This window comes from Aspergillus tubingensis (assembly GCF_013340325.1).
Source record: "Aspergillus tubingensis WU-2223L DNA, scaffold_9, whole genome shotgun sequence".
NCBI classification, from domain to species: domain Eukaryota; kingdom Fungi; phylum Ascomycota; class Eurotiomycetes; order Eurotiales; family Aspergillaceae; genus Aspergillus; species Aspergillus tubingensis.
This window is the reverse complement of record NW_023336283.1, coordinates 947,338-964,383: the sequence shown is the minus strand read 5'-3', so window position 1 is coordinate 964,383 and position 17,046 is coordinate 947,338. Positions and strand designations below refer to the sequence as shown.

Sequence of the window (17,046 nt, the reverse complement as noted above, 5' to 3'; positions counted from 1 at the left end):
AGCCAAGTCATCGTCAGTTACCCAGTTGACAGCTCTATAAAAGCTTCATTTGCTGCCCGTGCTCGACTCGACGGCATGATCCGTATTGGCAGGGTTAAGAATAAGAATCACTATAGAGCAAAGCAATACATTGTTTTTGGACCACATTACTGTTCAGAAGACAGAATATCACACTGTTCGTTAATAGTCTGTACGTCACTTCCCGAGATCTGAATATTCCTTGCTAGACCTCGATATGAAATAGCGTGTTGTGGCAAATATAGGTATGAAACTATCCCCCATGATGCCCAATGACACTCACCCGAGCGCTGTGTGTAACGGTAGGTCATACCAGTCCGCTTGACTGTTGGATAGTCTCTTACTAATCTGTAGGACTGCATATCTTGTTAGTATCGACAGAGAGCGCATACATGCGTCAGCCAGATAAGCAGTGATTATGTTGCAAACTGCACACTGTTACCTGTCAAGGCCTGGTTTGGCCTACCACTGGCAGTATTTGTCCAAATATCGAGAAGCAGGTTCAGGTTACGGCTATTCAGATTCTAGGGGAGGTATCCGGAGGAAAAGATTCTGACCATGTACTCGGGGTCTCATGCAACACGGAGGTAAAGATCAGGTCGTAGGTAACTCCCGTAGGCAGCAAAGGGTTTGGTGAAGTGCTTAGCTATGGTGAATACTTCAACCATTTCCCAGGCCAGTCTCCTAAAATGATCAATCAACAACATAAATTTGATTTCTCAACTCACCTAAAAATTGACCTCATCAAATCCCTTACTGGAACGCTACTATTAATCTACTCGATAACATAATTTCAACTCACAGCACCATGTCCGCCACCGTCCAGACCCGAGTCGTTGATCTCGACCAGCTACTTCCCCGAATCCTCAGTCAAGACCTTGAAGGTATTTCACTCTCACCTCTTCTTTCTGAACTAGCATTTCATCATCTAATGTATAATTTCTCAGAAGAAAAAGACATAGAAAACCTCATCCCATGGGTGTACCGCCACTCCAATATAGCCGACGAAGATGACCAGTACGACTGGCCATCGGAGGATTCCAAATTCAAACTACTTTTCGAGGAGTTCTCGCATTACCAAAATGCTTTGGCCCCAGGAGCACTGAGCCTCGCTGGCCCTACAACAGCCAAAGTGAAGATTGTATTGCCCCGAAAGAACTGGAAAGTGGCGCGGCCAAGAAAATATCACTCACAAAGTTTTATACTACACATTTTATTATGGACGGTCCATGCGTACCTTGAGAGAAGCAGGGAACCGAAATTGGAGGTCTGGTGAGTGGTCGCTCGTTTCTCTAATTACTATATGGAGACAATAGACTTATGTGACAGGGTGCCCAATTTGATATCGTCATCGAAGTACGTGATCGGCCGTCAGAAGTACGCCAGCATGCCATTGGCGCACGTGACGGTTGGTCCTCTTACGGAGGGACGGCCGATAATATCTTGTCCTACGGTGCGTATATACTAGTATCTATATCCCGTCATCACACATACATCTTCTCTCTATTTTATCAAATATGGGCATGAACGTGTCTGGTATCTAACAAGCTACAGTGGCGCGAAGGACTACCCTGGGACCAGTTCACCGCAGAAGTCCTCAGTGTCATGCTCGGTCAGCTAGCCAACAACATCCGCATCCGCGACCAGAAATTACAGGACCAGGAAGTCTTTGTGGTTGGTTTCTACGGCCCTCATATCTACATCGCCCGTGGATACTTCCCTGTTGAGACGATCAAAAGAGTACACGCAAAGGGATGTTCGGATGATGAACACCTCGAATTGAAGTTTACGCGAGGATATGATCCCTGCCGGAAGTACGACTGGATGGAGGCTATGCGGGCGCTCTCAAGGCTGTTTCGGTACCTAAGGAGTGGGAGTGCTAAGGTTGGCGCTATACAGAAGATTTTGTCTGAATCTGTTGCCACGGTGGAGGGTTCATGATCACCTTTTAGTGCTTTATTTGGGTTTTGGGATGCGTTGGATTTATTATGAAGGATTGGATAGTTGTTTAGTGGGTTTTACTTGGAGCATAATCAAGATAAAACGTTTTCTGTATTACTAGTAAGCTCCGATTCTTTGCGAGGCCGAGTTCTATCAAGATACCTCGTGATATAGTCGGATTATCTTAAACCTCTGGTTGACAACATGTATCTCCTCCCTGGTCTCAACTCCATGACCAATGGAACACACCCAATTAGCCTGAAATATTACCCTGGAAAGCTCCTCAAACCACCCATCGCTGCAGCCAGAAATAAATGGATCTTCTACCCCATACAAGATCACGCCAACAGCAATCTCTGCAGGCGGAGCCATCTTTATTGACTCAACATACTCCGGCGAAAAACATGCCGCGCTGATATAGAATAGCGTTCCATGTACACATCTCACAAAGGCCCCCAGTCACTAGGTTTGATGACACGTGGGATAGTCTGGATTGCTTGGTAACTGTACTTCCGATCATGTTGTTAATCTCTAAACCAAGGCTTTTGGGAGAATCTCTCGTTCCCCAGAGCTTCATTCAATCTTGACAAAGACATCATGTGGCGACAGTTCGTCTTGGTGAAAGACTGAGTAGCGGGATTGCACGGATGGCGTTGACTTCCTTGATGTCCTTGTCAAGCTGAATATGGGTAGAGAGTCGTGTTATAGATGGGCCCAGAAGGAGTGTCTCAGACAGTGCAGTCTTAGCATAATGGCGTTCCCGAGTGGGAAAGACTGCCATATCTTATATAGATAGAGGACAGATAGACATGATCTGTAGTAATGTCTATTACTTTCATTTAGCCAGGTAACTCGGCTGATATCAGACATCGGACGTGTCTGAGAAGATTGAGGATTGTAGTAATAATATCGAGATAGTGTAAAGGATTATATGTTGTGAAGACAGACTATCACGGGATGGGGTATATGTTCATCTATCGCGGTGCAGAGGTTATAGAAACCAAAGGTGACAGCTGGGAAAATGTAGTGTTGTGTTTGTGGTTGTTGTTGACATTCTGCACCCATGGGATGGAAGCGTATAGAGTGTCTTCTATTTTATGTCGAGCGAGTACCAGAATTTAGCGGTAATGCAATGATATAAATTAATTTTAGGAGAGACGAAGTAGATTCAAGTATATGGCATGAAGATGATGATTGAAATCAAAGGCATCATCGTCGATGGGGCAAGAAGCTGGCTTAAATACCCCTTGGTCCCCGTGATGGCTTTCACCAAGCTGTGGGTCTATTCACTCACATGATCGATGAATGCGGGGCTATTATACCTGATCCATAATACTTATGGAATATATATAAAATGAATGGGGACAGATTGAATGGGTGATGCTGCAAGTGAAATGGCAGGAAAACGAGGCTATTTATAGGCAAGACGCGTACTAGATTTGTAACCCTGATGTTTGGAATGTTGCGATTCTGCTCTACAGCAGATCGGAGTTTTCCACAGAGTAGACCTGGTTTTGTTCGCCTGATATTATATACTATTATTAGAGCGGCATGGTACATGAAGGGTATCACTATTGAATGTGCTGAAATGTGAAGAGCATTGTCATATGGCTGGAGGTGGACTACTATGCACATAAATCATAAGACCCTCAGCATCAATTTACACTCTGGCTAGGTTTTGATATTGCAGACAAACACAGCATTATTATTCATTCACTATTAATCAATCTGATCAACCCCCATCGTCATCCACATTGTTCCCGTCTAATCATCCGCATCTCTCGGATCATGTGTTTTCCAGAACTCCTCATACTCATCCTGTGTCTGCCCCGGTACAGGCTGATAAAACGTCAACGGAGCAAGTGGAATACCCAAATGCTCCATCTTCTCAATCTTCCTCCTCGTGGCCTCATGTCTCTTGTTGACACTATACACACTAATGCGATGCGCCGAGGACGTCACATGCAGGCCCCAATTCCACGCAGCCCGCACATTCAACGGCTGGGTATTCAACGAATTATCCCAACACCGACAGACAATCTCAATCCAACCCTCAACATCACACGGCAACTCCATCTCCCACGTCCTCCACGTCCACCTCCCCTTCTTCGACAACTTCTCCTGCGGCACCGCATACCAACTGAACCCTCCATCCGCCGACAACTCCACCCGCTCCGGCCACCGCCCACCCCCAGAATACGCCCACCCCTTGCACCGGATCTTCCCTTCATGAACAATCACCTGCTTCGTCCAGGGTGACATGATCGCCGAACTGACCGGCATTTCCTGGATCTGGATCCCATCCGTGGGAAGCTGGTTATATTTCCCAACCTGCTGGTTAAAGTAGAGATACTCCCTGCTCTGCACAGGTGCTCGCGATGGATTCTCAATCGCCTTGATCCGGTACAGCCACTTGACGCTGCGCGCCCCAATATACCCCAGCACCACAACCCGTAACGGATACCCATGGATCTTGGGCAATGGCTCGCCGTTCATCTCCCACGCAAGAATCACCTCGTTCGCCTTGACCTTCGACCACGGCACACTCACCACGTAATTCATCGCCTCCAGATCCTTGATATACGTCTCCGCACCATACAACTCCAGATGCTTCGCTGGCGCAATCAACCCCCCACAATCCTTAATCACCTTCTTCAAACTGATGCCCACGTACCGCGCCGTCCCAATCGCCCCTTCCGCCCACGGCGCCTGCGGCACTTCATCGCCCTGGCCCCCATACAACGCGATCTGCTCGATCCGCCGCGTCCCCGAACACTGCATCGTCACGAGTTTCTCCATCCGCGGGAACCGCGTCTCATCCTGCAGATCCTCCAATGTATAGCTCTTCGGATGTTTCACCAGTCCATCTAGCTGGAGATTCCACTTGTCCTTCTCGATCAGGGGAATCCCTCCGTGATTGCGCACAAAGTGCAGCGGATTCGGCGTGACCACTTTAGAAGTGACCAACCGCTTCGGCGGCTCCCCGTTATACGGGAACTGGAGCAGATGCAGCATATCCGGATGTTTCTCCCGGAGCACAGTGCGCCAGCTATCATCCGCCACGGAGGCAAGTTCCCCGCCTAGCGCGGCGTGCCATTGCTTGAAATCCTCGCCGGTCAGGACGGGGTTGGTGTCGGGGATAGGACCGAACATGTAGTCTGGACAGGGGTCGAAGGTTTGGGAGGTGAGGATGCGGTGCGCTTTGGCCTTTTTGTCGGGGTAGTTTTCCCATTCCACGTATCTACCCATAGCCATGTATCGTTAGCATAAGGTATTATGAATGAAGGGATATAGAAAAGGGAGATATATACCCCTTCCACCCCTCCTTCTCCCTCTTAAACAACTCATTCCGATCCCCGACTGCCTCAATTGCCTCCTCATCTTTATACCGCTGTGTCGGCTTCGGCGGGTAGATGTGCACGGTGTCCAGACCGGATTGATCGAGAATAGGCAGTTTGTGACCTGCCATGCCTTGCTCGATCTTCCATTCGTCGGGCCGGTTGGTCGTGTCCATTTGGGCGGTTAGGGTCGTCATGGTGCTGGTTTGGGTGGACATATCCCTTTCCCGGATCAGCCCTTTGTTATTATTAAAGCAGGGTGTTTATGATGAGGAGGTTGATGTGGATGGTTGGGGTAAATGGGTGGTTTATATGCTTGATGAAGTATAATAAGAATAGTAAATAGTAGTTGTAGTAGTAGTAGTGTATGGGAGAAATACGCCGGAAGCAGCAGATTCGTAGAAGAGGGGAAGGAGGGGGGAATGCATATACTTGGTCGGTTTAGTGAGTGGTGGAATGCTGGAACGGGTGACTTCATGACTATCATTACCACTACCACTACCACAGACCACACTAACTATAGCATACTAGTATATCCCTGTTGTGTTTACACCCGAGGAATCGCCGGACCTGTCGGGTTGAGCGGGGAGGCGGGATATCTGACTGGGTTGAGTCAGATTGGGATATTTCTTGTTTTGCGGTGGATGGTGTAGGGACTTATGGTATACTTGTTTCATAGTGGACTGATGTAGGGAGGGAGGTTGTAGGGCTGGGGTAGCTAGCTGGTGTGGACTGTGGAGTGGGTATGTTATCATTATGGTGGATCTGCAGTCAGTGGCATTGGAATGGACGTGATTGGTGAATGCGCGGTCTAGATCCGGAATTGGGTTTCGAGGGAGGGGGTTGTTGTTCCGATGCATCCGGATATCTTGTTGATCAGAGCAGTGTGGATGTTATGAAGGGGGCGAGCAGATAAGGGTTGATGTGTTGCGTGTGGTTATTTTATGGTAAATTAATGTATACCGTGATGCCTTTATATGTTTAACGGTATTATTTGCAAGTCTGTAAGTACTGTTATAAAATATAATAAGATAAATGAAGATGAGAGACGTGTACAGCATGTGAAAATCTTACACTTTGAGACAGCGGTATTGAAACTGCCTGTCACAGTCCACATGCAGCAAATTCCTCCCGATGGTTGGATTGGCCACTGCCATGCACAAGAATGCTCCTTGACATTTTTTCTCCGAAAGTACTAAGCAATGACAGCTGGCATGCATTCTTGACCATCCTAAAACAACAAACACTATAATCAACACTTTTATACCCCTAGCTACACAAAGTACAGCACATCTACGTATCTACTATCTATTTCTTACTCTCCCTCTTCCTCACCACTTCCTCCGTAGCCTTCTTCACCCCCTCCCCTAAGCCCGGATCCACCATCGAAAACAGCTCTACATTCATCAGAACCATCACCCAAAACAAACCACAGAAATCAAGGGATAGTAACTCACCATAAACCCTCGCCCTCAACTTATCACTCCAAACCTGCCCCAAATGCACCGCCACATTCCCAAAGAACCGTTCCTGATGTCCCTCCTCCTTTCCGATCACCTTCCACAACCCCCTCGCTTGCACGAAATCATCTTCATACAGTCCATACTGAAAGTTGCTCACCTGGCCTACCCACTTCTCATGCTCCGTGAGGGTGCTAACAGCCTGCGGTGCTTGTCCTTTCACATCTTGATAGAACTTAATGGGCTTCAGAGATGACCCGACGTAGTTGGGATCAGCACCGTAGTTGTCGGAGAAATTCATTTGCCCGTCGCGCTGGTAAGGACAGTACACTTGGGTTTTGGCCGCGTTGGTCGGGAGTTGTTGGTAGTTGGTGCCGACGCGGTAGCGCGCTGCGTCGGGGTAGGAGAACATGCGCGCTTGGAGCACTATACCGTATATATTAGTTTTGGATTAGGCTGAGGAGCAGATAGTGGGGATGTACTTGGGTCTGCGGATGGAGCAACACCAGGAACCATATTCGATGGGGAGAAAGCGGCTTGTTCAATATCGGTGAAGTAGTTCCGGGGCTGAACAACCACCATTATCATCAGCATGAACCTGTTTATTACCTGGTAAATAGTGGGGATGACATACATTCCGATTCAACTTCATCGTCCCAATCTGCCTCAGCGGAAAATCACTATGCGGCCACACCTTGGTCATATCGAAGATATTCCATCGGTAATTTTCAGCCTGCTCGGGAGACATGACCTGCACGTAAACATTCCAAGTCGGATAATCTTTCCGCTCGATGGCTTCGAAGAGATCCTGGATGAGAAAGTCGGGATTCTCTCCGGCCATACGGACGGATTCTTCTTTGGTGAGGTTCTTGATGCCCTGGGTTGTTTTGATGTGGAATTTGACGTATTTGAAGGAGCCATCCTGATGCAGAGTTATTGGGTAATCAAATATCTTTAAGATAGGGGTAATACCTTGAGAGTGAATTTGTAGGTATGTCCACTGTAGGCATTGATGTGTCTCAAAGACGCAGGGGTGCCTCGATCACTGAAGAGATGGAGGAGCTGGTGGAAGCCTTCTGGGTTGCCGGCGTGGAAGCTAACATTATCAGTAGATACTCACTTCAGCACTATATGTGTACGTACTCCCAAAACTATCAATGACAAGTTAGCATTTATCTCAACAACTAAAGCCTCGGAAGAAAGCATACCATATTCGGATCCGGCAAATGCGACTGCGGATTGCGCTTATGAGACCGATTCAGCGACGGGAACTTGAGCGGATCGCGAATGAAAAAGACGGGCTATCACCAACACATTAGCTATACCCTCACTTCACACATGTCCCTCAAGAGAAAGGCATTACCGTATTATTAAACACCCAATCCAAGTTCCCCTCATCCGTATAAAGCTTCATCGCCCAGCCATGCACATCACGCAGGGTATCGGCCGATCCAGCCTCCGGACCAACGGTCGAGACGCGCAGGAGTAACTGGGTGGTTTTGCCGATTTCGCTGAGGAAGCTGGCGGAGGTGATGTCGGAGCAGTCGTGGGTGCAGGTGAATTCGCCGTATGCGCTGTGCTGTGCTGTTAGTAGGGTTTTTGTTGTGGGGAGGGGGAGGGGAGAGGAAATGTACCCGGCTGCTTTGGCGTGGACTACGCTGTTGAACAATCCTATTAGTACTTGTAATGATGGTGATGGAGGTAGTGGAATTACCGCTCTGGAATCCGCTCACGAGCAAAGTGTGAGAGAGTCTCAATGAGCTGGGTATCCTGCATTAGAAGCAGGCCGCCATTGCCGCTGCGCAACTGCACCGAACTGGCGTTGCTGGCGTAGGGGCAGCCTGGATTATTAGTATATTTCTACTATATGTAAACTTATAAGGACATACCTTCGGCGAGGGTATAGTAGCGTTGATCCATTATTCCTAGTAAAGCAATTGACAAGTTCCAATCTGCCCACTGCAATACACTTAATTCCCTCCAAGGAACCATGTTTATACTTATACCCTGGCCCTCCAAAAGTCAATTACATCACAACACACTACCCAATGCTTATCAAACTTTACCACAACCACCACCATCATCAAATAAGACACGCCCTTTACTCATCCAAATAAATTGCAACGTTAAACCGTAGCAAACTACTTCACCACAACCCTAACACCCATGCCCCCCCTAACCTCCCCCCCTTTCACCACAACCCCCAAAACCCCCCACCAGCCCTTCCTCACCCCCCGAAACGCCTCCCTCAAACCAGGCCTCACTCGATCCAATCCCGGTCCGGGCTCTCTCACACTCGTAATTACCACCACTGCCCCATTCTCACTCCCGTCCTGATTCCCAAAGTGTATCTCCGTACCGGGAGGTAGATTCCCCAACTCGATGCCCTCCGTCGTCACGTTTTCGCCGATCCCACCCGGAGTGAGGGGCTTGGTTCCCTTGAAGGAGGGGGTGGAGGAGATGTGACGGAGGGATTCGATGGGGAGGAGGTGGATTTGCCGGAGGTTGCTGGATGTAGCGCTGCTGGTGGTGTGCTGGGTGGTTTTGCCTGCGTGGCAGTCGCCGCTGACGCCGTGGTTGGGGAGGAGGGTTATGGAGGGTACGGGGGTTTTGGAGATGGTGTGGGTGGGGGATTTGGAGACGGAGAGGACGCGGGGGTGGGTGGTTGTTCCTGTTAGGGTTGTTGTTGTTGTGGATGTAGTGGTGGTGGTGGTTGAGGACATTTTGGTGTGGATAGGATGGTTTGTATGCAGGGTGATTGTTTGTTATGCTTAGTATGGTGGATAGTTAGGAGTCGATGAAGTTGGGATATAGTCTGGGATGATACTAATAGAATGATGGTGGGGTTACCCCTCCTGCCAGCTCAGCGACAGGGATCATCATCATCAGATGATTAGTCTCTGCTTGACGGAAGCTTAACTGGTTAGTACTGTGTAGATATGGTAGGTTCTTCTTCGGGTAGGTAGATCTCAACTACTTAGAATATAGTCTTAAGCTCTCCAAATATTCACAATATTCACAATGTCACAATATTCCATATAGAACGGCAACTCAATAGGCCTAGCCCGCCAAATCTCGATCCCATCTCCCTCGAATACAATCCTCCAAATCCACCTCCCTCACCAACAACCCATCATCATCCAACGATACTCCTCCCCTCGAACCCGCCAGAACATCTCCAAACGGACCCACTATCCACGCTGCCCCTCCACACCCACTTTCTCCCGACGGCCCTTCCCTTCCACTACCACTACCACCACCAACATGAACATGTCTCTGCTCCACTCTCCCCGGACTCATCTCCCCATCCACATTCACACTCACATCGGCATTCGACTGTCCTGGCCACACAATCTCATGCGGTCCCTCCGCCGTCACAGACCTCCGCGGTCCCATAGCGGCAGCTGCACCACCATCACCATCCGCATGCCGAACCTCCGGCCAGACAATCTCATGTGGCCCTTCGGCTGTAATAGACAGAGACCGTTTCTTCGCGCCTGGGGAGAATTGCCAGCTGGGGATACGGGTAGGAGAGGCAAGTTGATGTTGATGCGCCTGTTGAGAAGTAGTGTAACTTCCCAGAACGAATACTCTCCCTTCGACAGCTACCGTGCGCAGTAAACTCTCCCATAGGCCAGTTTCATCCCCACCATCGCTGTCACTACCATCGAGATAGGAGACACCACCGAGGGAAATGTAGACATGAATACCAGCTGTATAGAGTTCCTGCCGAACAAGCGGATGGTAATTCTCCTCGCATAAGCCGACCCCTATCTTCACCTCAAGCCCACTTTTGCAATTAATAGTAATCGGAGATGTATGCGGTTGTCCGGAAGAGAGATATGTCTTTGCTGCGCCGGTCTATACGCTCACCACCAAACATTAGCATACCCGTTTATCCTCATACAGAATGAAAATGAGGTACAAACCAATGCAAAACACCTCCTCTTCTCCACTAACCCATCCCTAGGATGAATATACACCACAGTATGATACAAATTCCCACAAGCGCGCTCCAGTAACCCCACAATCAGGAACAGTTTCGTTTCCTGAGCGAGATGTTCCAGTATCTCTCTAGCTTTGGATTTCTTCTCGGCGTGGCATTCGGGATTACTTCCCGGGTCGGATAGATCGTGAGCGCAATTGAATAGCTTCAAGAATTGGTCTCTTGGATTCTTATTCCTTGCTGTTGCTGCAGCTGGTGTCGCGTAAGACGGAATGACGAGGAGATGAGCGCCCTTGGACGCTGCGGTGTGGGCGAGCTGGGTGATTTGGGATGGGGAGGTGGATGTTATGGTTGGGTGGGCGATGGCGAGGGTGAGTTTTCTGGGGGACATAGTAACTATGAGATTATACTAGATTATGATTATGACTATTATGATAAGGATCAGGATGATCATGGTGATGTTGTTTGAGTGTTGGTGGTGAGATGACGAGGTTGGAGCGCGGAGAAGTTACAAAGTTAGATCATCCATGGTTACATGTGACGTAGTGCACTCTTTGTTTTGGCATCACAAACGGCCCCTGACAACACGTCATTTGGATATAAAGCTTTTTCAGTGACTGCTGAATTGATACCATCTACTAACTGCTCGGCCGCTACGGATGACAAAGATGTAAAGACGTAGGAATAAATCAATCTTCCGGTATTGCGTACATACATTGATTCAATGTCTTATAATACATAAGCTCAACGCTAGACGCAAGAAATAGCTGCAATGCAAGCCCATGCGCCTCGCTATGACTCCAATTTTAATACCCAAACAACCCGTTCATCACAAAGCAGATTGTATAAACAGGAAAATATCAGTTAAACGTTCATCCCCTTTGCGGTCGCAGCCTGCTGCAACACCCGCGGCCACCGAGAGATCATTTCCACATCGTCCAGCGCGCCCTTGCCCTGGTTGCGCACGTATTGCGCACTAGGGTCCACTCGCGGCTCGTAGTCCCAGATCGATGGAGTGCCCTGGATCAGGGCAGAGTACACGAGGCGTCGGCGGCGCTGCGACCGCAGCACGTCCTCGCGGATCTTCTCCAGATCCCACCGCGCGTGGACCTCCTCGGTGAAGTACGCCAGCAGCTTGGCCGGCTCACGGCTCTCCGGGAGGGCATATGCCGACTTGCCCGGGCTAGGGGTGCGCGGGGGCGTGGGGAATGGGAACGACGCACGCTGCATCGGTGAACCCCGAGGCGAATCGCCTGGCGTGGGCAGCGGCGCAGGGTTCAACTGTGTGACAGGCACGGGCTTCGGAGCCTCAAACGACGGCTTCTCCGTCAGCCCCGCCACCAGGTTGACCCGCTCTTGTGGGTCGGCCTCCAAGTCGAACAACATGGGTGGGTCAATCAACGAGTACACAAACTTGTAGCGCCCGCGCCGGATCATGACCGTTGGCGACTGCGTACCTTCTGCCATGTACTCACCCAGCACCGTGTTGGTCTTGACGCCGTCCTCGCCGGTCAGGTAGGGCATCAGCGACACGCCGTCCAGCGGCAGCTCGCGCACCAACGGTGCCCCCACCATCTCTGCGAATGTCGGCAGCAGGTCCATGGTCGACACGTTCTCCTTCACCCGCTTCGGTGCGAATCGCTTGGGCGCGTTCACAATGAACGGCACACGCGACGAGTTCTCGTACCAGACCATCTTGTACCAGAGACCACGCTCACCCAGCATGTCGCCGTGGTCGCCAGTGAAGACGATGATGGTGTCGTCACGGACTCCGCAGTCATCAAGCACCTTGAGCAGCTTGCCCACGTTGGTGTCGACGTACGTGCAGGCAGCGTAGTAAGCGCGGCGGGCCGCCTTGATACGCTCCTCAGGCATTTCCTTGCCCCAGAGGTCAATGCACTTGAGCACACGCTGCGAGTGCGGATCCTGCTGGTCCTGCGGGATAGCCGCCTGCTTAGGCAGCGGGATCTCGACGTCCTCATACAAATCCCAGAACTCCTTAGTCATAGCATAAGGGTCGTGGGGATGAGTCATGGACACGGTCAGACAGAACGGCTGGTCGTTGCGCTGACGCACATGATCGTAGAGGTACTGGGTGGACTTGTAGATGACCTCCTCATCAAAGTCCAGCTGGTTAGTGCGCACCACGGGACCCGCCTCCATGACGGAAGACATGTTGTGGTACCAGTCGGGACGGATTTCCTATTTCGGTCAGCATTTCGCCATTCTCCAAGCCGGATGGCGGGGTGAATAAACTTACCGGCTCATCCCAATTCACTGACCAGCCGTAATCGCCAGGATAGATGTCGCTGGTCAGGCGCTGCTCGTATCCGTGCAGCTGATCCGGACCGCAAAAGTGCATTTTACCGGCCAAAGCGGTATGATAGCCTTCACGGCGCAGATAGTGAGCGTAGGTGGGGGTGTCTGCAGGCAGATCGGAAGCGTTGTCGTAGGCGCCAATCTTGGAGGGCAATTGACCGGTCACCATGACGAAGCGCGAGGGCGCGCAGAGCGGCGAGTTGCAGTAGGCTGAGTCAAAAACGACACCTTCCTGCGCCAACTTGTTCAAGTTGGGAGTTTTGATGGGGGAATCCTTGTCGTGAAAGGCCAACAAGGGGGCCGCCATCTGGTCGGCCATGATGTAGAGGATGTTAGGCTTCTTCTCAGCCATGATGATGATGGGGGACACTCTCTGTCCGGGGAGGGATGCACTGGATCAAGATGGAAGTGAAGTCAAAAGGGGAGACGCGTGACGTCGACACCAAGGAAGGCAATGATGTCGGAAAGTGTGACGGGAAGGTTAAAAAGGAAGGAAATGACGGAGGAGTAAGTGAGAGAGAGAAGTGTCAATAGGAAAAGGGAGCGGACGACAAAGAGAGACAGCCGGGCCAGAGAAGGATATAAGTAAGTCAGGCGGAGCGAAGGGACTGGTGGAGACGGAAGACAGTAGACGAGCAGAAAATTGACCAACCAACCAAAGCATCCATGGGTGGGCAATGAAAACCGGGAGGGAAAAGGGCGACAGCCGCGCTACCGGGGCGTGTCGCACCAGATCTCCATGTCACCGCAACAATGGAACCATCAGCGGGGACGATGGTGTGATTGCGGAAGGTTCCATGGTTGGTGACGCAGGGAGGGTGATCTCACAGCCACGGGAGGAGGATCTTCAGGAGAGCCGAATAGAAGTAAGAATGATTAATTGTATCTGGGGGGGTGTTGATTGTTGTGTATGTATCTATCTATCTTCTCCCGAAAAATGTGACTTTCTTATTTTGAAAGTCTTGGCTAAGTTTGCTGCATGGTATCTTTTATTTCTGCGACTAGACTAGTCTACTATGGTAGTTCCGTTAGCATTATCTTTTCTGCTGCTTTCTGCTGCTGCCCCCGGCATATTTCAAAGAGCCAGAGTGGAGATCGGCAGAACCGCCTGATAACCGCCCGGGGCTCCCCAATCACAGGCCAGAAAAGGGGCCACCGCCAATCCCTCTGATAGGCAACGGATTCCTCGAGGCGTTGCCACGCGAGCCAATCGCGGTGGCGCGGTTCTCCGATGGCGACACTAGCAGGAAAATTGGTACTTTAGTCTAATCAATGGTCTTTTATCTTAGCCGAGATTATACCTGTTACCTGCTATTCATCTACACCCTCTCCACATTCCTTGAATCTTTCCTCCTGCCTGTTTTGTCTGAGATAGACATCCGCTGACACCGCTGCTTCGCTTCATTTTTCGAAATGAACCATCTTCCCTTCCCCGGTTTGCTAGCCGAGCATCCCGCTGCACACTAGTCCTTTTTGAATCACCCACTCTTGGCCCCTTGGCAATAGGTTCATTGCTGATTGGTCGCGCTGTTTCCACCCCCGGCCGGATCCGACAGGGGTCTGAGGCTGCTGACTAACGGGGTCATGCGTCAGCAGCGTCGCCACAATGTTTGATTGGGTGTGGGATTGAGCACGCGATACATTGGGGGGATTTCCAAAGAACAGGCGGGTTTCACTACAGCCAGCCCAGCCAGCCCCGACATGCGATCTGTCCTCATACCAATGTAAATTGGTTTACTGATTGATACGAGATAGAAACATCCCCGGTACAGTACATGTCATACAGCAGGTAATCTGACTTTATCCCATCCCCAGATTATACCAACGCATCATTCTCCTGTGCAAGTTCAGTGATAGACTAATTCCTAATAAGTAGACCTCCTTACTAAGACAAGAAACTTCCACGGAGTCTTTCTCCAACAAACCAACCACCAACCAGATCAAAGCCCTCCCCTTGCCACTCACCCAACCCAATTCCAGAATTCTTCGCCGGAACCATTCATTATTCCCAGATGGGTTGGACAACGACGATAAAAAACCAGGATGGGAAAAAAGACAAGAAGGAAAAAGACATCACCTGCCCATAATCCCCCGATCCACGGATCCTCACTTCTTCCCACCTTTACCAAGGCTTGAAAGAACCACAAATGTACAAGGACACATACTAACTAGTAGACTTTGTGAATAGAGCCAGAAATTCTAATTCAATGTCCCATGACTAGTACTTACTAGTATGCTTCATCCCACACAACAGTTGGAAGTAAATCCAATCAGTCACACAGAACAAGTCAAGTCAAGCCAGTCCTTACACAACGCCAACCCCCGTGTCCTACCCACATCACATAATAATTTACATCCCACATACAACAAACATACACACAATAACATGTAAACAAGTAAGATACATGAAATAGACATATAGATAGACAGATAAATTAAACTCGGACATGCCGTCGGAACGAATGTATCTATCCATATATCCGTCACATCACCAAATATTCCGGGGCGATGGCATCATCGCCCGCCCCTCCACACCCCCCATCCATTCCGCGTGGAAATCCTAACTAAAGTTACGTATACATCTAGAAGATCATCCCACCGGTCGTCACAATTCTAGAACACAATACTTTGTAGATTAGTCAATGAACTATCTATTTTTAAGCAATTCACTTACGTAGACTAAACTACTAGCTGCGTGATCAGTAACTGCCGCTAAGGGATAGTTATTCCACTTTTGGTATAAATATTAAACTTAACTAGTAGTTAAGAATCATAGTATGGACTACTATTATCACATACTAATGGTGCTAATAGGACTAAGCTTCCCCGCATTCCGGGGGGTCCGTGGGTCGAATGATCAATTCTAACTACTTTGTAAATAACTAAGATTTCATGTAGAATCTTATTTCGAGATGATCATTCTCATAGTAGTAAGTAGTGGCTACGTGACTTCTGCCTAGAATTTGAATCTCGCTGGATGATGGATGATGTATGATGTATGCTTTCATGTACCACAACATCCCACGCAGTGAGGTCAATCAGGCAAGTATTCAGATTTTCCACTGGGGAGGAAGGAGGGGGGGAGGGGGGGGGGGGGTTTGTAGAAGAGTAAGTTGCATGTATCGAACCGATCTCAATCCACTGCTGGTACAGTTGTCCACACTTGCTGTGCTTGTTGCACATAAGTTGGAATTGGAATTCCACCTGCTTGGCTTGGCGTGCACATCCGCCCATGTTGGTGGTCTTGGTGGTCTCAAAGATGGGAAGGTACGTTACTGCCACAACCTGCTAGGCTTTCCTCCACACTAGCCAGGCTCCGGTTATGCCATACCCTGCTGTCTCTACCTTATGGGGTCAAGGCGCTTCTAATAGAGGGAAGTCTTATTTTAGTGCAGGCACAATCTTTACTGCCTGTCGATTTAGGTTGTTTACGCCTGAGGTAGCAGTTTAATACCTCTATATCAAGAAAATAGTGAGTCTGCCGGTAGTAGAAGGCTACTCTTTAAGGAATACGCTTTGTCTACTAAGGTAGGCGGAGGGTGTGGTATGAGTGAAGATTGATGTGGAGGAAGAGTGGTTGCTGTGGCAGTAGTTTCCCAAAGATGGGACTGGTCGGGGACCGCTTGGCGAATATTCTCTGGATGCGCGCAGTCATGTGCCCAGTGTCCCTTGCGGAAATGGGCTTGGCGGGTTAAACTTGGGGTTTGGTTTTACTTATCTAATGGTCGGAGAGACTTGGACGGTCTACATTTTGAGGCTGGCTGAGTTTGCCACTTGAGTGTCAATGGAAACAAGTCAACGGCTATGATTTCGCTAATGACAGATGTACTCTTCTTATATATACCAACACAGCAGGGCCGCAGGCCACAACTGCCAAAGGCCCGCGACATTCACATATTTTTCCTGTCAAAGAAAGGATTGGATTGCCAGCGGTTGGATATGGCGAACCAATCTCATGTAGGACAGTGCTGGTAGATGACACCACGTGACTGAAATCCGGTCGAGGCGCCATGGATTTGTCTGC

The 17,046-nt window shown here is 49.6% G+C and overlaps 6 protein-coding genes across 6 annotated transcripts; 1 reads left to right on the top strand and 5 right to left on the bottom strand.

Moving 5' to 3' along the window:
- Nucleotides 1–826: 826 nt before the first annotated feature.
- AtWU_08401 (uncharacterized protein) lies at nucleotides 827–1,959 on the top strand (the record flags this gene model as incomplete). Its single annotated transcript, XM_035503509.1, has 4 exons — nucleotides 827–902; nucleotides 969–1,290; nucleotides 1,348–1,471; nucleotides 1,573–1,959. 4 exons carry the CDS (start codon nucleotides 827–829, stop codon nucleotides 1,957–1,959), a joined length of 909 nt encoding a protein of 302 aa, XP_035359402.1.
- A 1,764-nt stretch (nucleotides 1,960–3,723) lies between these two features.
- Nucleotides 3,724–5,494, bottom strand: AtWU_08400 (sulfite oxidase; the record flags this gene model as incomplete). The annotated part of the gene is made up of 2 exons (XM_035503508.1): nucleotides 3,724–5,200; nucleotides 5,271–5,494. The coding sequence occupies 2 exons, from the start codon at nucleotides 5,492–5,494 to the stop codon at nucleotides 3,724–3,726; spliced, it is 1,701 nt and encodes a 566-aa protein (XP_035359401.1).
- A 1,111-nt stretch (nucleotides 5,495–6,605) lies between these two features.
- Nucleotides 6,606–8,677, bottom strand: AtWU_08399 (catalase; the record flags this gene model as incomplete). The annotated part of the gene is made up of 11 exons (XM_035503507.1): nucleotides 6,606–6,694; nucleotides 6,755–7,183; nucleotides 7,240–7,324; nucleotides 7,392–7,679; nucleotides 7,730–7,853; nucleotides 7,901–7,908; nucleotides 7,966–8,058; nucleotides 8,121–8,331; nucleotides 8,392–8,415; nucleotides 8,472–8,598; nucleotides 8,647–8,677. 11 exons carry the CDS (start codon nucleotides 8,675–8,677, stop codon nucleotides 6,606–6,608), a joined length of 1,509 nt encoding a protein of 502 aa, XP_035359400.1.
- A 221-nt stretch (nucleotides 8,678–8,898) lies between these two features.
- AtWU_08398 (MOSC domain-containing protein) lies at nucleotides 8,899–9,480 on the bottom strand (the record flags this gene model as incomplete). The annotated part of the gene is made up of 1 exon (XM_035503506.1): nucleotides 8,899–9,480. One exon carries the CDS (start codon nucleotides 9,478–9,480, stop codon nucleotides 8,899–8,901), a length of 582 nt encoding a protein of 193 aa, XP_035359399.1.
- Nucleotides 9,481–9,817: 337 nt separating this feature from the next.
- AtWU_08397 (nitrilase) lies at nucleotides 9,818–11,094 on the bottom strand (the record flags this gene model as incomplete). The annotated part of the gene is made up of 2 exons (XM_035503505.1): nucleotides 9,818–10,618; nucleotides 10,687–11,094. 2 exons carry the CDS (start codon nucleotides 11,092–11,094, stop codon nucleotides 9,818–9,820), a joined length of 1,209 nt encoding a protein of 402 aa, XP_035359398.1.
- Nucleotides 11,095–11,567: 473 nt separating this feature from the next.
- Nucleotides 11,568–13,374, bottom strand: AtWU_08396 (putative choline sulfatase; the record flags this gene model as incomplete). The annotated part of the gene is made up of 2 exons (XM_035503504.1): nucleotides 11,568–12,905; nucleotides 12,964–13,374. 2 exons carry the CDS (start codon nucleotides 13,372–13,374, stop codon nucleotides 11,568–11,570), a joined length of 1,749 nt encoding a protein of 582 aa, XP_035359397.1.
- Nucleotides 13,375–17,046: the final 3,672 nt, after the last annotated feature.